This window comes from Caretta caretta, chromosome 10 (assembly GCF_965140235.1).
Source record: "Caretta caretta isolate rCarCar2 chromosome 10, rCarCar1.hap1, whole genome shotgun sequence".
NCBI lineage: Eukaryota > Metazoa > Chordata > Testudines > Cheloniidae > Caretta > Caretta caretta.
In genome coordinates, this window is record NC_134215.1 from 38,155,195 (window position 1) to 38,173,506 (window position 18,312).

General features: G+C 44.2%; 1 protein-coding gene across 6 annotated transcripts in view; it reads right to left on the reverse strand.

The window, feature by feature from the left end:
- IFT140 (intraflagellar transport 140) overlaps window positions 1-18,312 on the reverse strand; it is a 252,984-nt gene that overhangs the window by 9,289 nt on the left and 225,383 nt on the right. For all 6 annotated transcript variants that reach the window (XM_048868017.2, XM_048868016.2, XM_048868013.2 and 3 more), the window contains 2 exons: window positions 8,489-8,666; window positions 906-1,096 (listed from right to left, as the gene is read on the reverse strand). In XM_048868017.2, coding sequence (XP_048723974.2) covers window positions 906-1,096; window positions 8,489-8,666 — 369 coding nt within the window. The remainder of the gene's footprint in view (window positions 1-905; window positions 1,097-8,488; window positions 8,667-18,312) is intronic.

The window sequence follows — 18,312 nt, forward strand, 5'->3', positions numbered from 1 at the left end:
AAGTGCTACAGAAGGGCAACAAAGTGCTTATGGAAATGGCCACAAATATCTAGCACAGCTGTACCAGGAATGATTGGGAGGCTGGGTAAGACACAGTAAAGGATATTCAATACAGATCTTGTCTCCTCACTTCATACACAAGTCTTCATATTGCCTGCTCATCTCCACTGCAATTTCACCCTCTACCCCACAGCTGGAAGGTTGCTCCTTGAAGTGTACTAACCCATCTATCTGCAACTTTCTCCCCTTCTTCTTTCCCATTAACTGAATCACATCCTCTGCTCACATTGCCTCGTACACAAAATCCTTCTTTACTCCATTTTGTGACCTTATATAATAAGGGAGCCAGGCAAAAATAAAATTTAAACCAGTATGATGCATTCTAAAAACAAAAAAACCCCACAACAACAACTCCCCCACCAACTTTCCCAGGATCTCAGTAGCCACTGAAAAGAACTCTGGGTGCCACATAAGCATCAGGTTCATAACACATGAGCCACAATGAACCCCTGGGGTGCCAGGTGGGTCAAGAACTCTCCAACACAAAGGCTTATGCATACAACAAGGTGAAAAAGTGAAGGCTGGACTAGTGGTTAAAAGCATAGGATTTGGAGACAGGAAAGCCAAGTTCTATTCTTGACTCCACTGCAGACTTCCCATGTGATCTTGGGCAAGTCACTTAACCAGTTTTTTCCATCCTTTTCTGCCACCTTTCATCTGAGGATCTCAAACTATTATTGAAATAAACCTGGCAATTGGGGAAACTGAGACACAGTAGCAGGCACCCTCCGGACAGCCCTACCAATTTTGCCTCTGCTGTCCACAACAGTGTGCTAAAACTCAGGATTTCTTGTGTTCAGAACTAAGCTCTAGGTGCTCGGCATTTTCTACGGGAAGCTGCTTACTAGCTAAGTGCAATATTGCACTCTGCAGTGGCCTCCATGTGTTTGGCATAGTTGTAGTATGTGGTGCGCAGGTGAACCCGGTCATGAGTCTCAGCTACTTCCATAGCTTTCTGCCACTGGTCAGAAGCCTGGTAGAACTTGTTCAGGAGGTCGTAGCGCTTGCAATTCTTGTACAGCCGCTCTGCATCTTCCTGAAAGGAGAGCGAACAAACAGTGAAAAGTTATCTGGATTTGAAGAGTACTTTACAGAGATTATATCTAAGCAGTAATGAGTGATAGAAGGCAATCAGAAAGCTATGATGATATAACTGGCTCTGTAGATATGGGGAAGTGGGGGACGTGATATATCTTGACTTTAGCAAAGCTTTTGATACGGTCTCCCATGGTATTCTTGCCAGCAAGTTTAAAAAGTATGGATTGGAAGAATGGACTATAAGGTGGACAGAAAGCTGGCTAGATCGTTGGGCTCAACGGATAATTGGGCATCAAGCGGAGTGCCCCAGGGGTCGGTCCTGGAACCGGTTTTGCTGAACATCTTCATTAATGATCTAGATGATGATGGGATGGATTTCACCCTCAGCAAGTTCGCTGATGACACTAAGCTGGGGGGAGAGGTAGATATGCTGGAGGGTAGGGGTAAGGATAGGATCCAGAGAGACCCAGACAAATTGGAGGATTGGGCCAAAAGAAATCTGATGAGCTTCAACAAGGACAAGTGCAGAGTCCTGCACTTAGGATGAAAGAATCCCATGCACTGCTACAGGCTGGGGACTAACTGGCTAAGCAGCAGTTCTGCAGAAAAGGACCTGGGGATTACAGTGGACGAGAAACTAGATATGAGTCAACAGTGTGCTCTTGTTGCCAAGAAGGCTAACGGCATATTGGGCTGCATTAGTGGGAGCGTTGCCAGCAGATCGAGGGAAGTGATTATTCCCATCTATTTGGCACTGGTGAGGCAACATCTGGAGTACTGCATCCAGTTTTGGGCCCCCCACTACAAAAAGGATGTGAACAAATTGGAGAAAGTCCAGCAGAGGGCAACGAAAATGATTAAGGGGCTGGGGCACATGACTTATGAGGAGAGGCTGAGGCAACTGGGCTTATTTAGTCTGCAGAAGAGAAGAGTGAGGGGGGATTTGATAGCAGCCTTCAGCTAACTGAAGGGGGGTTCCAAAGAGGATGGAGCTAGGCTGTTCTCAGTGGTGGCAGATGACAGAACAAGAAGCAATAGTCTCAAATTGCAGTGGAGGTGGTCTAGGTTAGATATTAGGAAACACTATTTCACGAGGAGGGTGGTGAAGCACTGGAATGGGTTACCTAGGGAGGTGATGGAATCGCCATCCTTAGAGGTTTTTATGGCCCAGCTTTACAAAACCCTGGCTGGGGTGATTTAGTTGGGGTTGGTCCTGCTTTGAGCAGGGAGTTGGACTAGATGACCTCCTGAGGTCTTTTCCAACCCTAATCTTTTATGATTCCATAATAGGTAGTGCACTTCTGAGCAGTTAATTACTCCAGACCATGGATTGCATTGCATAGTAAAAAGGACTAAGACAGATGGATTTGAACCTACTAAATATATGTATCCTGGAATACCAGCACTGTGACTGAGAAACTGGATGTTTATGTAAAAATAAAGAAAGCACTCAGATCCCAGCATTTACTGGGTGATATTAACCAGGGGTGGGAGTGACATGAGTAGCCACCAGTCATAAAACTCTGATTGTGACACAACACTAAGCCATTTGATAATGGAGGTTATCAGATGTCTCATATTGGGGTTACTCGCTGGCATAACCATTCTGGGCTGCGGTAGGAGAGACCCATTACCCCAGTTAAGAAGTTTGGGAGAGCGTTGCTAACTTTGTAGCTGTTTTCTCACCAACAAGGATTCAGCTCTTGGAGACTGGCCACTGGGAAGCATTCATGGACAGAGGACTGTTCTCTTGGGATGGACTTCACCTGAGTAGGAAGGGAAATAGACTTCTAGGATGGAGGCTGGCACAACTGATTAAGAGAGCTTTAAACTAGGAATTTGGGAGAGATGTCCATGTAATCTCCACGCCAGATTTTAACATTGAGAGAGAAGAAAACGAAGTAAGAAAGGATACAGCGGTGGGTAGGAGAATGGACATAAGGAAGAAGGGTAGTGTAGATACCAGTCTAATAGGTTATAAGGGCGGTAGAATGTCTGTCCCTAATTGGGTACAGAATGTGAGCGAAGCCAAATCAAAACATCAAAAATTAAGATGTTTGTACACTAATGCGAGGAGCCTAGGTAACAAAATGGAGGAACTAGAGCTACTGGTGCAGGAAGTGAAATCAGATATTATGGGGATAACTGAAACATGGTAGAAGAGTAGTCATGACTGGACTACAGGTATTGAAGGGTATGTGCTGTTTAGGAAAGACAGAAATAAAGGCAAAGGTGGTGGAGTAGCATTGTATATCAATGATGAGGTAGACTGTAAAGAAATAAGTGATGGAATGGATAAGACAGAGTCTGGGCAAAAATCACAATGGGGAAGAAAGCTACTAGAGCCTCCCCTGGGATAGTGCTTGGAGTGTGCTATAGACCACCGGGATCCAATTTGGATATGGATAGAGACCTCTTTAATGAAGTAAATACTAATGGGAATTGTGTGATCACTGGAGACTTTAACTTCCCAGATATAGACTGGAGGACGAGTGCTAGTAATAATAATAGGGCTCAGATTTTCCTAGATGCGATAGCTACTTTCATCAAGTAGTTGCTGAACTGACTAGAGGGGATGCCATTTTAGATTAGGTTTTGGTGAGTAGTGAGGACCTCATAGAAGAAATGGTTATAGGGGACAATCTTGGTTCAAGTGATCATGAGCTAATTCAGTTCAAACTGAATAGAAGGATTAACAAAAATAAATCTGCAACTAGGGTTTTTGATTTCAAAAGGGCTAACTTTCAAAAATTAAGGAAATTAGTTAGGGAAGTGGATTGGACTGAAGAACTTGTGGATCTAAAGGCGGAGGAGGCCTGGAATTACTTCAAGTCAAAGTTGCAGAAACTATCAGAAGCCTGCATCCCAAGAAAGGGGAAAAAATTCATAGGCAGGAGTTGTAGACCAAGCTGGATGAGCAAGCATCTCAGAGAGGTGATTAAGAAAAAGCAGAAAGCCTACAAGGAGTGGAAGAGGGGGGGGATCAGCAAGGAAAGCTACCTTATTGAGGTCAGAACATGTAGGGATAAAGTGAGACAGGCTAAAAGTCAAGTAGAGTTGGACCTTGCAAAGGGAATTAAAACCAGTAGTAAAAGGTTCTATAGCTATACAAATAAGAAGAAAACAAAGAAAGAAGAAGTGGGACCGCTAAACACTGAGGATGGAGTGGAGGTTAAGGATAATCTAGGCATGGACCAGTATCTAAACAAATACTTTGCCTCAATCTTTAATGAGGAGCTTAGGGATAATGGTAGGATGACAAATGGGAATGAGAATATGGAGGTAGATATTACCACATCTGACGTAGCAGCCAAACTCGAACAGCTTAATGGGACTAAATCAGGGGGCCCAAATAATCTTCATCCAAGAATATTAAAGGAACTGGCACATGAAATTGCAAGCCCATTAGCAAAAAATTTTAATGAAACTGTAAACTCAGAGGTTGTACCATATTACAGGAGAATTGCTAACATAGTTCCTATTTTTAAGAAAGGAAAAAGAAGTCATCCAGGTAACTACAGGCCTGTTAGTTTGGCATCTGTAGTAAGCAGGGTCTTGGAAAAAATTTTGAAGGAGAAAGTAGTTAAGGACATTGAGGTCAATGGTAATTGGGACAAAATACAACATGGTTTCAGAAAAGATAAATCGTGCCAAACCAACCTGATCTCCTTCTTTGAGAAGGTAACAGATTTTTTTAGACAAAGGAAATGCAGTGGATCTAATTTACCTCGATTTCAGTAAGGCATTTGATACGGTTCCACATGGGGAATTATTAGCTACATTGGAAAAGATGGGGATCAATATGAAAATTGAGAGGTGGATAAGGAACTGGTTAAAGGGGAGACTACAACGGGTCATACTGAAAGGTGAACTGTCAGGCTGGAAGGAGGTTACTAGTGGCATTCCTCAGGGATCGATTTTGGGACCAATCTTATTTTTATTACTGACCTTGGCATAAAAAGTTGGAATGTGCTAATAAAGTTTGCAGGTGACACAAAGCTGGGAGGTATTGTGAAGGACCAGGATATCATACAGGAAGATCTGGGTGACCTTGTAAACTGGAGTAATACGATGAAATTTAATAGTGAAAAGTGCAAGGCCATGCATTTAGGGATTAATAACAAGAATTATTGTTATAAGATGGGGACACATCACTTGGAAGTAACAGAGGAGGAGAAGGACCTCAGAGTATTGGTTGATCACAGGATGGCTATGAGCCGCCAATGTGATATGGCCGTGAAAAAAGCTAATGCAGTCTTGGGATGCATCAGGCAAGGTATTTCCAGTAGAGATAAGGAGGTGTTAGTACCATTATACAAGGCACTGGTGAGACCTCATCTGGAATATTGTGTGCAGTTCTGGTCGCCCATATTTAAGAAGGATGAATTCAAACTGCAACAGGTACAGAGAAGGGCTATTAGGATGATCCGAGGAATGGAAAACCTGTCTTATAAAAGGAGACTCAAAGAGCTTGGCTTGTTTAGCCTAACCAAAAGAAGGCTGAAGTGAGATATGATTGCTCTCTATAAATATATCAGAGGGATAAATACCAGGGAGGGAGAGGAATTATTTAAGCTCAGTACCAATGTGGACACAAGAACAAATGGATATAAACTGGCCATTAGGAAGTTTAGACTTGAAATTAGATAAAGGTTTCTAACCATCAGAGGAGTGAAGTTCAGGATCAGCCTTCCAAGGGGAGCAGTGGGGGCAAAAGACATGACTGGGTTCAAGACTAAGCTTGATAAGTTTATGGAGGGAATGGTATGATGGGATAGCCTAATTTTGGCAATTAATTGATCTTCAACTATTAGCGGTAAATATGCCCGATGGGATGTTAGATGGGGTGGGATCTGAGTTACTACAGAGAATTCTTTTCTGGATGTCTGGCTGGTGAGTCTTGCGCACATTCTCAGGGTTTAGCTGATCGCCACATTTGGAGTCGGAAAGGAATTTTCCTCCAGGGCAGATTGGCAGAGGCCTTGGGGGTTTTTCACCTTCCTCTGTAGCATGGGACACGGGTCACTTGCTGGAGGATTCTCTGCACCTTGAAGTCTTTAAATCACAATTTGAGGTCTTCAATAGCTCAGACATAGGTTAGGGGTTTGTTATGGGAGTGGGTGGGTGAGATTCTGTGGCCTGCATTGTGCAGGAGGTCAGACTAGACCATCGTAATGGTCTCTTCTGACCTTAAAGTCTATGATTCTATAACCGTCTCACTCCACATCAGATCTCTCGGACACGGATTATGTTCTTAGATTATTAATGCAGAGCAAAACCTGACGCCTTTACTTATGCCAAACTTCCAATGACTTCATTTAAAGTTAGAGCCTTAGGATTTGGCCCATGGTGACACAAGCAATGAACAAATTTAAATCTGCTATTTTTAATCTTTGAGTTGGACTCCTACTGTGTCAAGGACTTTTCCTGCCCCACCCAACTGCTTTCTAGCTGAGCTCTGTATATAGTAATGGAGATAGAAATTGTTCCTTCTGTCCTGCCACAGTGTGTTTCCAACTGATTCCCATTTATTTTCAGAGAAGAATAGACCCTAGATATGGAAGAGGCCTGTTAGGTCCTATTCTAGACCCTCTCCTTGCTAATGTAGGATTGTTTTCTACAGAACATTTGCTAGTGTCTTCCCCCCAGACTAGTTTTAAATGTCTGAGCAAAGGGGCTTTCCCCACTTCCATTGAGCCTAATAAATCTCACTGTCACAAAGCTTTTTACAAATATCCAGCCTAAATTTTCCTAGTTATATACCTTTATACCCCCCAGAACAATTCCTCCACCATTCATACCCTTCAAATATTTGTAGGTTGTTAGCACATTCTGCTCTTAGCCAAATTCTACATATTCATCTCTTTCAAATCTTTCCTCTTGTATATGAATCCATTTCAGGATCCTAACAATTTGAGCTGGTTTTCTCTGAACTTCCTCCTGTTCATTAATATTTTTCTGGCAATAAGATGCTTAAATTTGAAAGCAATACTCCAGGTGCAGTTGCACCACAGATGTATAGACAGACCATGAAATCAAAGCTCCAAGATGTGGTGCTTCTGAAAACAGCGCCCAAAATTGCACTGGCAGTTTTTGCTGATGTGTTCCATTGCAATTTCTTATCTAATTTGTAGTCTCCTATGAACCCTGGTCTCTGTCAGCTATGCTGCTTTCCAGCTTTCTACTCCCCGCTGAGTATGATTTTCCTAGATGTATCAGCTTGTATTTTTCCAAGATATGTCTTTTTTCATTTTCTACCCATGTTTTTAACCTCTTGGACCCTTTATTATTTCTGTGCCCTCCATAGTATTTGCAATGCTTCTCAATTTAGTATCATCTGTGAATTTTGTTAAAATGCTGTTTAGTCCTTATACAGATCATTAATGGAGACATTAAATAAGAGCTAACCTGGTACCAGTACATGGCTGCTTATCGTTACCCTTAATTTACAGTTCTCCAGCTAGTTTTCAGTCCACATGACAACGTGAATCTCAAAGCCAGTTTAGGTCCCAATTTTACTGGTGGAGTAAAGGTGCTATTCAAAGGGTTTGTTTAAACCCTGATAAAAGGTATCCAAAGGGCAAGTTGTATTTTAACATCTTAGCTGGCGGAGGCTGAACTGTTGGCTTGTCAATAAGTTTCTCCTCTACCACCTAACACGTTAAAATACAACTTGCCTTTTCTACACTCCAGTTTGAAAACATGCGTTAAAATGTTTTAGCTAACCCATTTTAAGAAGACACCATTTATTTTAGTCTAGACCAGTCCAGAGTGATAAAGGACAGCAGAATCAAGCCCTAAGGTATGTGAGACAGCATATCAAATGTTTCACAACATCCAAATATATATTACCTAAACAATGTTTTCTTCACCCGCTATTTTTAATGCTATATATGTTTTTTAAAAACAATCATGTTTGCCTGGGACGATTCATTTGTTATAAGCCTATGCTGCTTATATCTCATGATTCTGTAACCTCTAGAGGTCTAATTCTGCCACACTCACTCATATTGAGTAGTGCCCATAATACTGACTGTAGAACAAGGTCCTACTCAAGCTGAGTAAGTGGCAGAACTGGGCCCTACATGTTTAGAGGGTGCACTCCACCCCCATTATTATTTATTTCAACATTTCAATAGGGGTAGAAGTTTGACTTGCAAGAAAATAACTGTCAGAATCGCCCCTCTTTACTTTTTTGAAAATTAGTGTTGCATTTACTCCAAGATTTTTGCACCCTTCCCAGACTTTGCAAAAATACTTGTCAGTGCTTCAGGAAGTTCATTAGTTACATTGTCTTCAATGTGAGGACGCATGCACATCTCACTTAGACTGCTGAGTCTGGACTTTGCTTATTACTAGAAAATGGGCAAGTTGCCACAGGAAGCCCTACCAGCATGCCCAGCTGAATCGCCAACATGGCCAATCTGGCTTCCACCTCTGGTTCTTGTTCCGCCTCCCTTAATGCCTTAGCTCCTCTGGCATGACCCATGTTTCCGAGGCAAACTTTGGCAACATCCAGCCTCTGAGTCTTCACGCACATGCGGGCCATATTCTCCCAGACTGCCTCACTACAAGAAATGAGAAGGCAAAGGGGTTTATCATCTTGAAGAACCTCCCCACAGGATAGAAACAGGGATGGGATTCGGTGGAGAAAGCTTTCTCCAGTGCAAGAACTGCTATATGCAAGATCAGTGCAGTCCTTAATGCATGCAGAGAATTTGAAAGAGGTAGTGAGAGGAGAAAGAAGCAGTCTGTTAGAACTTTTACACTTACTGTATATATGCAAACATATACACTATAAGACGAGCTTGCACACACTTGCTGTGTGGGGACCTAACAGAAATAAAGATGGGTCTCAGACACAAAGATCAGGGCAAGAGCTGAGCTTTCACCAAGTTAAGGGGGTACCAAGAACTAGGATTTTGTTTCAGACTCATCTCTAAACAGAAAGCAATTATATTTATACAGACATTTATTATGCAGCCTCTGGGTGGATTTGCATCATTTAAAATGTGAAAATTAATGATAATGCCTACAACTGGTAGCAATAGGCTCCAGCCAGGTACTGCCTATCATTTAAAAACAAACAATCTACACAAAACTCAAGAAAACTCTTGGGTATGCAGATAAGCCATGCCCTGTTCTGTGAAGCTTAGTGAGCTGGGACTCTGGAGACTTGAATGCAGTTCTAGTGCTGAGGTCTTTGCACTGAAAATGCTCAGCTGCCAGTCTTCCACGGTTCAAGCCAGTAGTTGCATATCAGCTAAACTCAATAGTCAGGATGATGCATAGGAAATATCTGACCAACTATTGTGTCTTAATTTAAAACTCAGTCAGAAATCCCAAAGATGCACTAACAGTCAGTTCTGGAATGTTTTTCTTTCTTTTGATCCTGTATTGCATAGAATGAGAATTTCCCAGTGCTAACACACTGATCTGAAAAGAGCCATTAGCACTATGAAATCTCTATAAAGCTATAGAAATGACAGTTCTTGCCAGATGCTATCCTCACATCCAGCATTGAAATTAAGGAATAAATACCAGGACACAAACATTTCATGGTAGATCTCATATTACACCTGAGGCTATTTAAAACAAACAAAAAACAAACACAAACCCCAGAGACAAAATTGACTTTTGTTCAGTCTGTACAGCACCTCGCACAGTGGGGTCCTCCTGGTCCATGAGCGGTGCACCTGGGCACTACAGCAGTACTCTCTATAAATACATACACCAGGGAGGGGCCAGAGCTATTTAAGCTAAAGGACAATGGTGGCACAAGAACAACTGGATATAAACTGGTCATGAACAAATTCAGGATGGAAATTAGAAGAAGGTTTCTAACCATCAGAAGGGTGAGGTATTAGATCAGCTTCCCAATAGGAGTTGTGAGGGCAAACAACTTATTAGCTTTAAGAGAGAACTGGACAAATTCATGAGTCTAGTTGTATGACAGGATTGGTTGTGATGATGGGGATGAGGTCCCTTCCAATTTATGTTTTATGTTCCTAAAGCTCAAGCTTCAGGGCTTCAGCTGGTCACCTGAAGAGGTCAAAAAAGGATCCCCCCTCAATGTATTCTGGGTTTTTTAATCATCTTCCTCTGGAGGCCAGTGATGCCCATGGTTGGAGATGGGACATAAGACAGGGTGGTCCAGGGTGGAACCAAGTATTCGTTCTCTCACGCTTAGCTGGCTGGTTCTGGCTCACATGTTCAGGGTTGAACTGATCATGATCTGTGGGGTCAAGAAGGAATTCCACCCAGGTCAGACTGGCAATGACTTGGTGTTTTTTAGCTTTCCTCTGCAGCATGTGGGTGCGGGACACTTGCGGGATTATTTGGGTGTATCTCATTTAATCCATTCCTTGATATTGCAGAGGCCTTGGGCAATAGTGCACCTTAGTCCCTCCTATTCTCTGCTTGTGGCATAGAACAGTCTAGTCTCCTGCAGATTGTAATACTTTGATCTCATTTTGGTTGTTGGGTTTAGTGTGTGGGTGCATAACCCATGGTATGCAGGAAGTTAGACTAGATGATCTGGTGGCCCCTTTTGGCCGTAAACTGTATTACTAATAACAGCAACAACTTAAAGTATAATCAATTTCCAAAAGATGAATTAAATGCAGGATCAAGTCCTGCACCTGCACCTCAATCTCCTTTGCAGGTTTTGTGGTTTTACAATCACATTTTTCAATTTAAAAAAAATGTTTTTCCTCTTCCCTCTTGCTGTGGGAAAGACACACACAAACAGGGGAAACTGACTAAACCGGAAACAGCAAAACAGACTAGACACAACCTACCCTCAAACACACACACAGTGGAAAACGTTGTGTGGGGGGAGGGGGAGGGAACAAAAACCACACACACAGAAAAATGTCTTCCCCCTAATCTTTCCAGTGGGAAGATTGTTGTTACAAGTAACACACAAAAAGGTACAAAATTTCCAGGCTGATGTCCTTTTAAATACATGAAATACCCTTAAATCAGGCCTAGGATTTTACAGAGAAAATTAAACAGAAAAAGATCAGAAATAATAAGTCACAGGTGAATTTTCCATGGTTCAGGGGTTTGGTTCCATTAAAGTGCTAAAATGTTTGATTAGATGCTTATACAAATTTCTTGCATTGCCAGGACTGGACATGATGCAAAAACAGCCTCTTCTTGCATTACATTGACATGTCCAGTCCCTGCCAGAAACCAAAAGGTGCATGAAAAAAAGAAAATTAATTGGGGGTTGGGGGAAGAAGAGCGAAAAGCCTTATAAAAGTTTCAGGGCCAGATCCTCAGCTAGTGTATCTCAGTGTATCTCCACTGATCACAGCTACGCTGATTTACATCAGCTGAGGATCTGGCCCTCAATAAGTTTTGGGAGATGGTTTGGGTATTTTACCTGAATGACTGTCCATACCTAAAATTAGCAACAGCTGAAGAAAATACTTTAAAAGACTAGGCTGCATTTGGATATCATCTCTGTAACTCAATTGGATAAACAAAAAGAACAAAGCACATAATCAATATAAAAAATAAGCTATCAACACAGGAACTAAAGACATGTGCATGAGTGTATTTCATTAAAGGAGAAATATACAAGTTCATGTCCAGTTTTGGGCCCCACACTACAAGAAGGATGTGGAAAAATTGGAAAACATCCAGCGGAGGGCAACAAAAATGATTAGGGGACTGGAACACATGACTTATGAGGAGAAGCTGAGGGAACTGGGATTGTTTAGTCTGCAGAAGAGAAGAATGAGGAATGAAGAATTTGATAGCTGCTTTCAACTACCTGAAAGGGGGTTCCAAAGAGGATGGATCTAGACTGTTCTCAGTGGTAGCAGATGACAGAAGAGGAGTAATGGTCTCAAGTTCCAGTGGGGGAGGTTTAGGTTCGATATTAAGAAAAACTTTTTCACTAGGAGGGTGGTGAAGCACTGGAATGCGTTACCTAGGGAGGTGGTGGAATCTCCTTCCTTAGAAGTTTTTAAGGTCAGGCTTGACAAAGCCCTGGCTGGGATGATTTAGTTGGGGATTAGTCCTGCTTTGAGCAGTGGGTTGGACTAGATGACCTCCTGAGGTCCTTTCCAACCCTGATATTCTATGATTCTATGTGATTCATTTAATGAAGGCTGTAGGATGCCAACAGAAGCTGCCAGTTGCTGCCTTAATCTGTCTCGTGGAAAAGGACTACATGTTGGGGTTTGTCAGTCTTAAGACAGCATATCTTTGGAAGGGAATAAAGATATTAAGATTCTGTGACTTGCCCTTGTCCCACAATGTACTTATATAGTCATTGAATTAAAAAAAACCAAAAACCAGGAGAGTGTTCAAGCAATCCTATTTAGAATCACAGATAGATCCCGTTTCTGATTAACTCAGTCACTGCCATACTAACACCCCTCCACTCCTCCATTTTCACCCCATTTCAAGAATAAATTGATAGACTCTCTTGCAGTATGTCATTAAAGTGACATTAAGAAAGTAAAGTGGCTATTAAGGAATAATGACAATAAGGAAAATGCCACACTAACTCATGATTTATATGAAGATATCCAGGATGCCCATATATTGTTAAGTATTCAGGGGAACCCTTCAGGATCTCCTAAATACTCCCTCCCCCTGCATTGGACAGCTCAGCAGGAGGTAGATTGCTCACACCAGCTTCAGCACTGAAGTCAAATTTGGCTGGACATATGTGACCTTTGGAAATGTGTATTTTGGTTAAGTGGCATTTGGGAATTGAAGATTGACTACTGACACAAGGAAATATTAACACCATCTGGGAAATGTAAAACATTGTAATGGACATGCTAAGAGTGGGCCATGGGATCTGGATCTGTCTATTAACATAATGCTTACCCCCTTCATCACAGTGCTCCCTACTCTGCTATCCCTCAGAACGGCTGAGAGAATGTTTTGTCGAACTAATCTGAACCTCATCCATAAAAAGGAGTTCACATTTTCCCAGCAGACCTAAGACCTCTTTGAATGAACTGGGTTTAGATTCCATAGCAAAACCCTCTTCCAGCCCTATCCTGAAGTTGCAGCAGAGAGTGCTTCTTTCCTGATGACACCTACCTCTCAACAAGAGCACTCTCTATGGTCGGGATTTATGTCTGTGTGCCTTTAGGCTTCCCTGCTACAGCGCTTTGTGGAAAATCAGCTTGCATTTTTACTTCCAGCAGCTAAACACTGCACTCCATGCACCACACTCTGCCACAGGCCATGAAAACTGCAACTAAATTCTCATCCTGACATGTTTGTGGGCATCTTGTTTTTGGCATATAAGAAAATAAAAGGTTTTACTAACTTCCCTTGTATTTCACAGTTAACATCACCCCACATTTTAACTAGTTATGTTTGCCTAAAGGAACTGATCAACCAAAATACATCCACTCCCAATGCAGGTGATGCACTTGGTTTTTTTAGGTTCTTTTGGGGGGGGGGGTGTGACAAAAATTGCCTCATATGCATAAAAATTGATATAAAGCATGGCATCTGAAAATCTGTATCAATATCTTACATCTAATAGTATCTCTTACCCTCAAAGGATCCCAAGTGTTTTGCAAAAATAAACTGATATACAAACTATACATAGATTTCTTTATCCACCACTGAAATGCAGCTATATCTAGGTTGGAACACTGGAGCTGTTTAACAACACACAGAAATACAAACAAGTGTAGGTCAGTAAGTGAGAAATATTGTATCCATCTGAAACTGCAGGGGGAATTCAGGGAGGGATATTGTAACTCCCAGCATTGAAATGTGGCCAGGACACTGGGATTAACTCTTCCACAACTCTTGCAAACTGGCCATGGAATCTTTAATGATGCCGGATAGCCAATGGGACGGGTTCCCCCCAGGGTGCCACCTGGAACTGGGGTACCACTGAGCCCTCTGACCCACCAGTCTGGGCTCCCATTCACACTGTACGGCTGTGACAAGTTGCAAAGCCCTCCAGCCTGCACTTTCACCAGCATTCACATGGGTAGGGACATGCCCAGCTGCAGTTACACGCAGGCTCTCTAACCATCAGCTTCCCAGCCTAGGATCCCACAGCAGTACCATCCTGCCTTGGTCAAATCTGGCCAGTATATGGGTTTAATACCGGGTCTGCCTCTCCCTCAATGTGGGGAGGACAATGCACACTTCTGGTAACCAAGCAGAGATTTTCCCCAAGCATGCCAGTCAAAGTTTACTGGTTTATATTAAAACAAAACAAGTTTATTAACTACAAAAGATAGATTTTAAGTGATCATAAGTGATAGCAAACAGATCAAAGCAGATTACCTAGCTAATAAACAAAAACGCAAACTAAGCTTAATATAGTAAATCAGGGGTGGGCAAACTTTTTGGCATGCTTTGGCATGTGGAGGGCCACATCGGGGTTGCAAAAGTGTATGGAGGGCCGCCTCCCCAAACAGCCTGGCCCCCCTCAAAACCCCTGACCAATCCAACCCCACCCCTGCTCCTTGTCCCCTGAGCGCCCCCTCCCGAGACCCTCTGACCCTAACCACTCCCTTGGGACCCCACCCCCTATCCAACCCTCCCTGCTCCCTGTCCCCTGACTGTCCTGACCCCTAGCCACACCCCCAACCCCTGACAGGCCCCCCAGGACTCCCACGCTTATCCAACCCCCCCATCCAACTTCCCCAGAACCTCCCCCCCATCCAACCGCCCCCTGCTCCCTGACTGCCCCCTGGGACCTCCTGCCCCTTATCCAACCCCCTGGCCTCCTTACCATGCCGCTGAGAGCAGCATGTCCGGCAGCCACACCGCTCGGCCAGAGCCAGACATGCTGTCGTGCTGCCCTGCAGGAGCGTGCAGCCCTGGCGCCAAGAGCGCTGTCCGCGTGGCGGCATAACTGCAGGGGAGGGGAGACAGCCGGGGAGGGGCCGGGGGGCTAGCCTCCTCGGCCGGGAGCTCAGGGGCAGGAAGGACGGTCCCGCTGGCCGGATGTGGCCCGCGGGCCATAGTTTGCCCACGTCTGTACTAAATAGATTGGTTATGAATAGCAGATTCTCACCTTAACTGATGGTATAATCAGACTGGTAGATTCTTGAGGCACCAGCTACACTTGCTTTACAGCCTGGAATCCCCAGGTGTTTCACACACAGGGTATAAATCCCTTTAGCCTGAGTCCAGCACTTCCCGCAGCTCAGTCTTTGTTCCTCAGGTGTTTCCAGGTGTCCTCTTGTGTGGGGAGTGAAGAACCACATATGATGTCACTCCCTGCCTTATATAGCTTTTACATATGGCGGGAACCCTTTGTTCCAAAGCTTGGTTCCCAGACCAGTTTGTGGAAGAATACTGACATCCCAAGATAGTCTCTTTTGGTCACATGTTCTTGTAGAGTCATAGCAGCCATCACTCACAGGCTGTCTGTAGCATTCTCAGAAAGGCTCACCAGGTGGCCTTAGAGAAACTTATCCCCCTATTGTTTTTCCTAATGGCCCATTACCTTGAATAGGCCCTTCACCACCTACTACCTAGACTGAAAGCATCTTGTCTTGTGGGCGTTACCCAGGTGTAACTACATTTGAAGTACAGATACATAGACCTAGTCTACACTACCAAGTTTTGTCGCCAAAACTGCCCTTTGTCGACCAAAACAGTGAGTACACACTGTGAGGTGACTTTTGTTGGGAAAATGCCCGGTTTTGGTGACAAAATACATCCACCCTCAAGAGAGACTTACGTCTTTTTCCTCTATATTTTTGTTGACAAAGTGCCAGTACAGACACCACGCTTGACTTCATGGCTTTTATTGGCCTCCAGGAGGTGTCCCACTATGCCCATCCTAACTGCTCTAGCCAGCAGTTTGAACTCCACTGCCCGGCAGCCAGGTAAACAACCATTCACCCCTCCCCCTGAGAAGCCCTGGGAATTTTTGAAATTCCATTTCCTGTTGGCTCATCGCATCTGTCCAGGTGACCATGGCGGGTTATTGCAGCAAACACTCTCCCGCTTGGACCACTGCAGAGCTGTTGGAACTGCTCAGTCTATGGGGAGAGGAGGCTGTGCAGTCCCAGCTGCGCTTGAGCCGTAGGAATTGGGATACCTAGGGGCAGATTTTTCGAGACTTGTGTGAAAAGGGCTGTGATCGGGACATGCTGCAGTGCACAGCGAAGATAAAGGAGCTGAGGCAGGTGTACCATAAGGCGAGGGAGGCAAGTCATCGCTCAGGTGCTTCACCTAAGGCCTGCCATTTCTCTCAGGAGCTGGATGCTATCTTTGCTGGCGACCCCACCTCCATCGCCAAGAGCCTCATGGATACTCTGGAGGGCACAGAGGTGGCAGAAAGAGGACCTAACCCACAGGATGAAGTTATTGATGAAGAGGTGGAGTTATATGAGGATGTGCAGCTCCTGACGGGGTCGCCCAGTGGGGCAGGCAGCCAGGAACTGTTTTCCACTGCAGAGGTGTCCAGCCAGTCTCAGCAGTTGCTCTCCGGGGAGCAAGAAGTATAAGATGAGACCCCTGGTAAATGGCTGTGGCTTGTGTCGTATGGAGGTGGGTTCAGGGCATAGAAATGTGGGAGGCTGTCTGTGTTTCTGGGAGCTGGACATTTCTGTGTGTAGTTAATCAGTACAGCGGAACAGGGTGTTGATGCACACCGAGATCTCACGGGAAATCTCCAGGAAAGTGTCCTGGAGGTACTCGGTAACCCTCTGCCAAAGGTTCTGTGGCAGGGCTACTTTGTTCCTTCCCCCATATTAGGAAACTTTCCCATGCCATTCGGCAATCACTTGTGCAGGGACCAAAGCGGCACATATGCAAGCAGCATAGGGAGCAGGGCAAAAGCCACAAGAATGGAGTAGATGTACCCTCATTTCGTTACTTACCCTTACCAGTGAGAAGTCTGCTAAAATGACCCCCGCCTGTGAAAAAGCATGGGAGAATTTTAGAATTCCCTAGAATGCTGTACCACGACCCTTACAAAGAGGGTGTGAGTGTGTGCTCTTTTCCCCCTGCCCCCACAACACTCACCATGCTTTGGGTGTTTGCAGAGATGTGTGCCTGGCTAGGGTCAGTGAGAACGTGACGACAAAGTTGTAAAAGGTGTATTTAATTGAAATGTTTCAATGCTGTGCATGAATTTAACAATCCTGCTTCTTTGCATTGTCCCCTGTGATTCACCAGATGTGGCCTTCAGGAACACCCCACGAACCCCGGTCAGCGTGCCTTTAATCTGCCAAAGGCACATTAAACTGTCATCCAGCACCTACTAAGCCTTTTGTTGAACCACTCCTTACTGCTGTCCCATGTAAGGTTTCATGAGCCATAGCTGTAAGGGATCACTATGGGCGGTGACACGGTCAGGCCAGATGGCTACAGAAGAGCAATCCTATTGGGATCTGGGAAGTGCTAAAGGATCCCCCCCAGCCTAAGAGGGGGATCCACAGGACCTGGACACCAAATGATTATGACAAGTTTCAGAGTAATAGCCGTGTTAGTCTGTATTCGCAAAAAGTAAAGGAGTACTTGTGGCACCTTAGAGACTAACCAATTTATTTGAGAAAACCTGGATTTGTGCTGGAAATGGCCCAACTTGATGATCACTTTAGATAAGCTATTACCAGCAGGACAGTGGGGTGGGAGGAAGTATTGTTTCATATTCTCTGTGTGTATATAAAGTCTGCTGCAGTTTCCACGGTATGCATCCGAAGAAGTGAGCTGTAGCTCACGAAAGCTCATGCTCAAATAAATTGGTTAGTCTCTAAGGTGCCACAAGTCCTCCTTTTCTTTTTGCAAATGATTATGGGGGACAACAAATGAAATAACAGGGACAGGAGTATGGTCAAAGGGTCAAAGGAAGGGAACCAGATGGGGAAACCGAGCAGAGAGATACAGAAGAGTGATCCTATTGGGATCCAGGACGTGGGCGGGCGGAGCTCGTCCACTACGAAAGGAGCCCCCCCCAGCCTAAGGGGGAGATCCACAGAGCCTGGAGAGCCAATTAATTACGGGGGACAACTAATGAAAAACAGGGACGGGAGTGCGGTCAAAGGGTCAAACGAAGGGAACCAGACGGGGACACCGAGCAGAGAGATACAGAAGAGTGATAGAAGGCAGATATATTAGTCCCAGATTAAGTAGATCTCTGTTCTCTGGGTAAGGTAACAGGGGCAGTTCCAGAACAAGCAGGAACTTGCTGAACCAGTTAAGGCAGGCGGGCTAGTTAGGACACCTAGAGCCAATTAAGAAGAAGCTGCT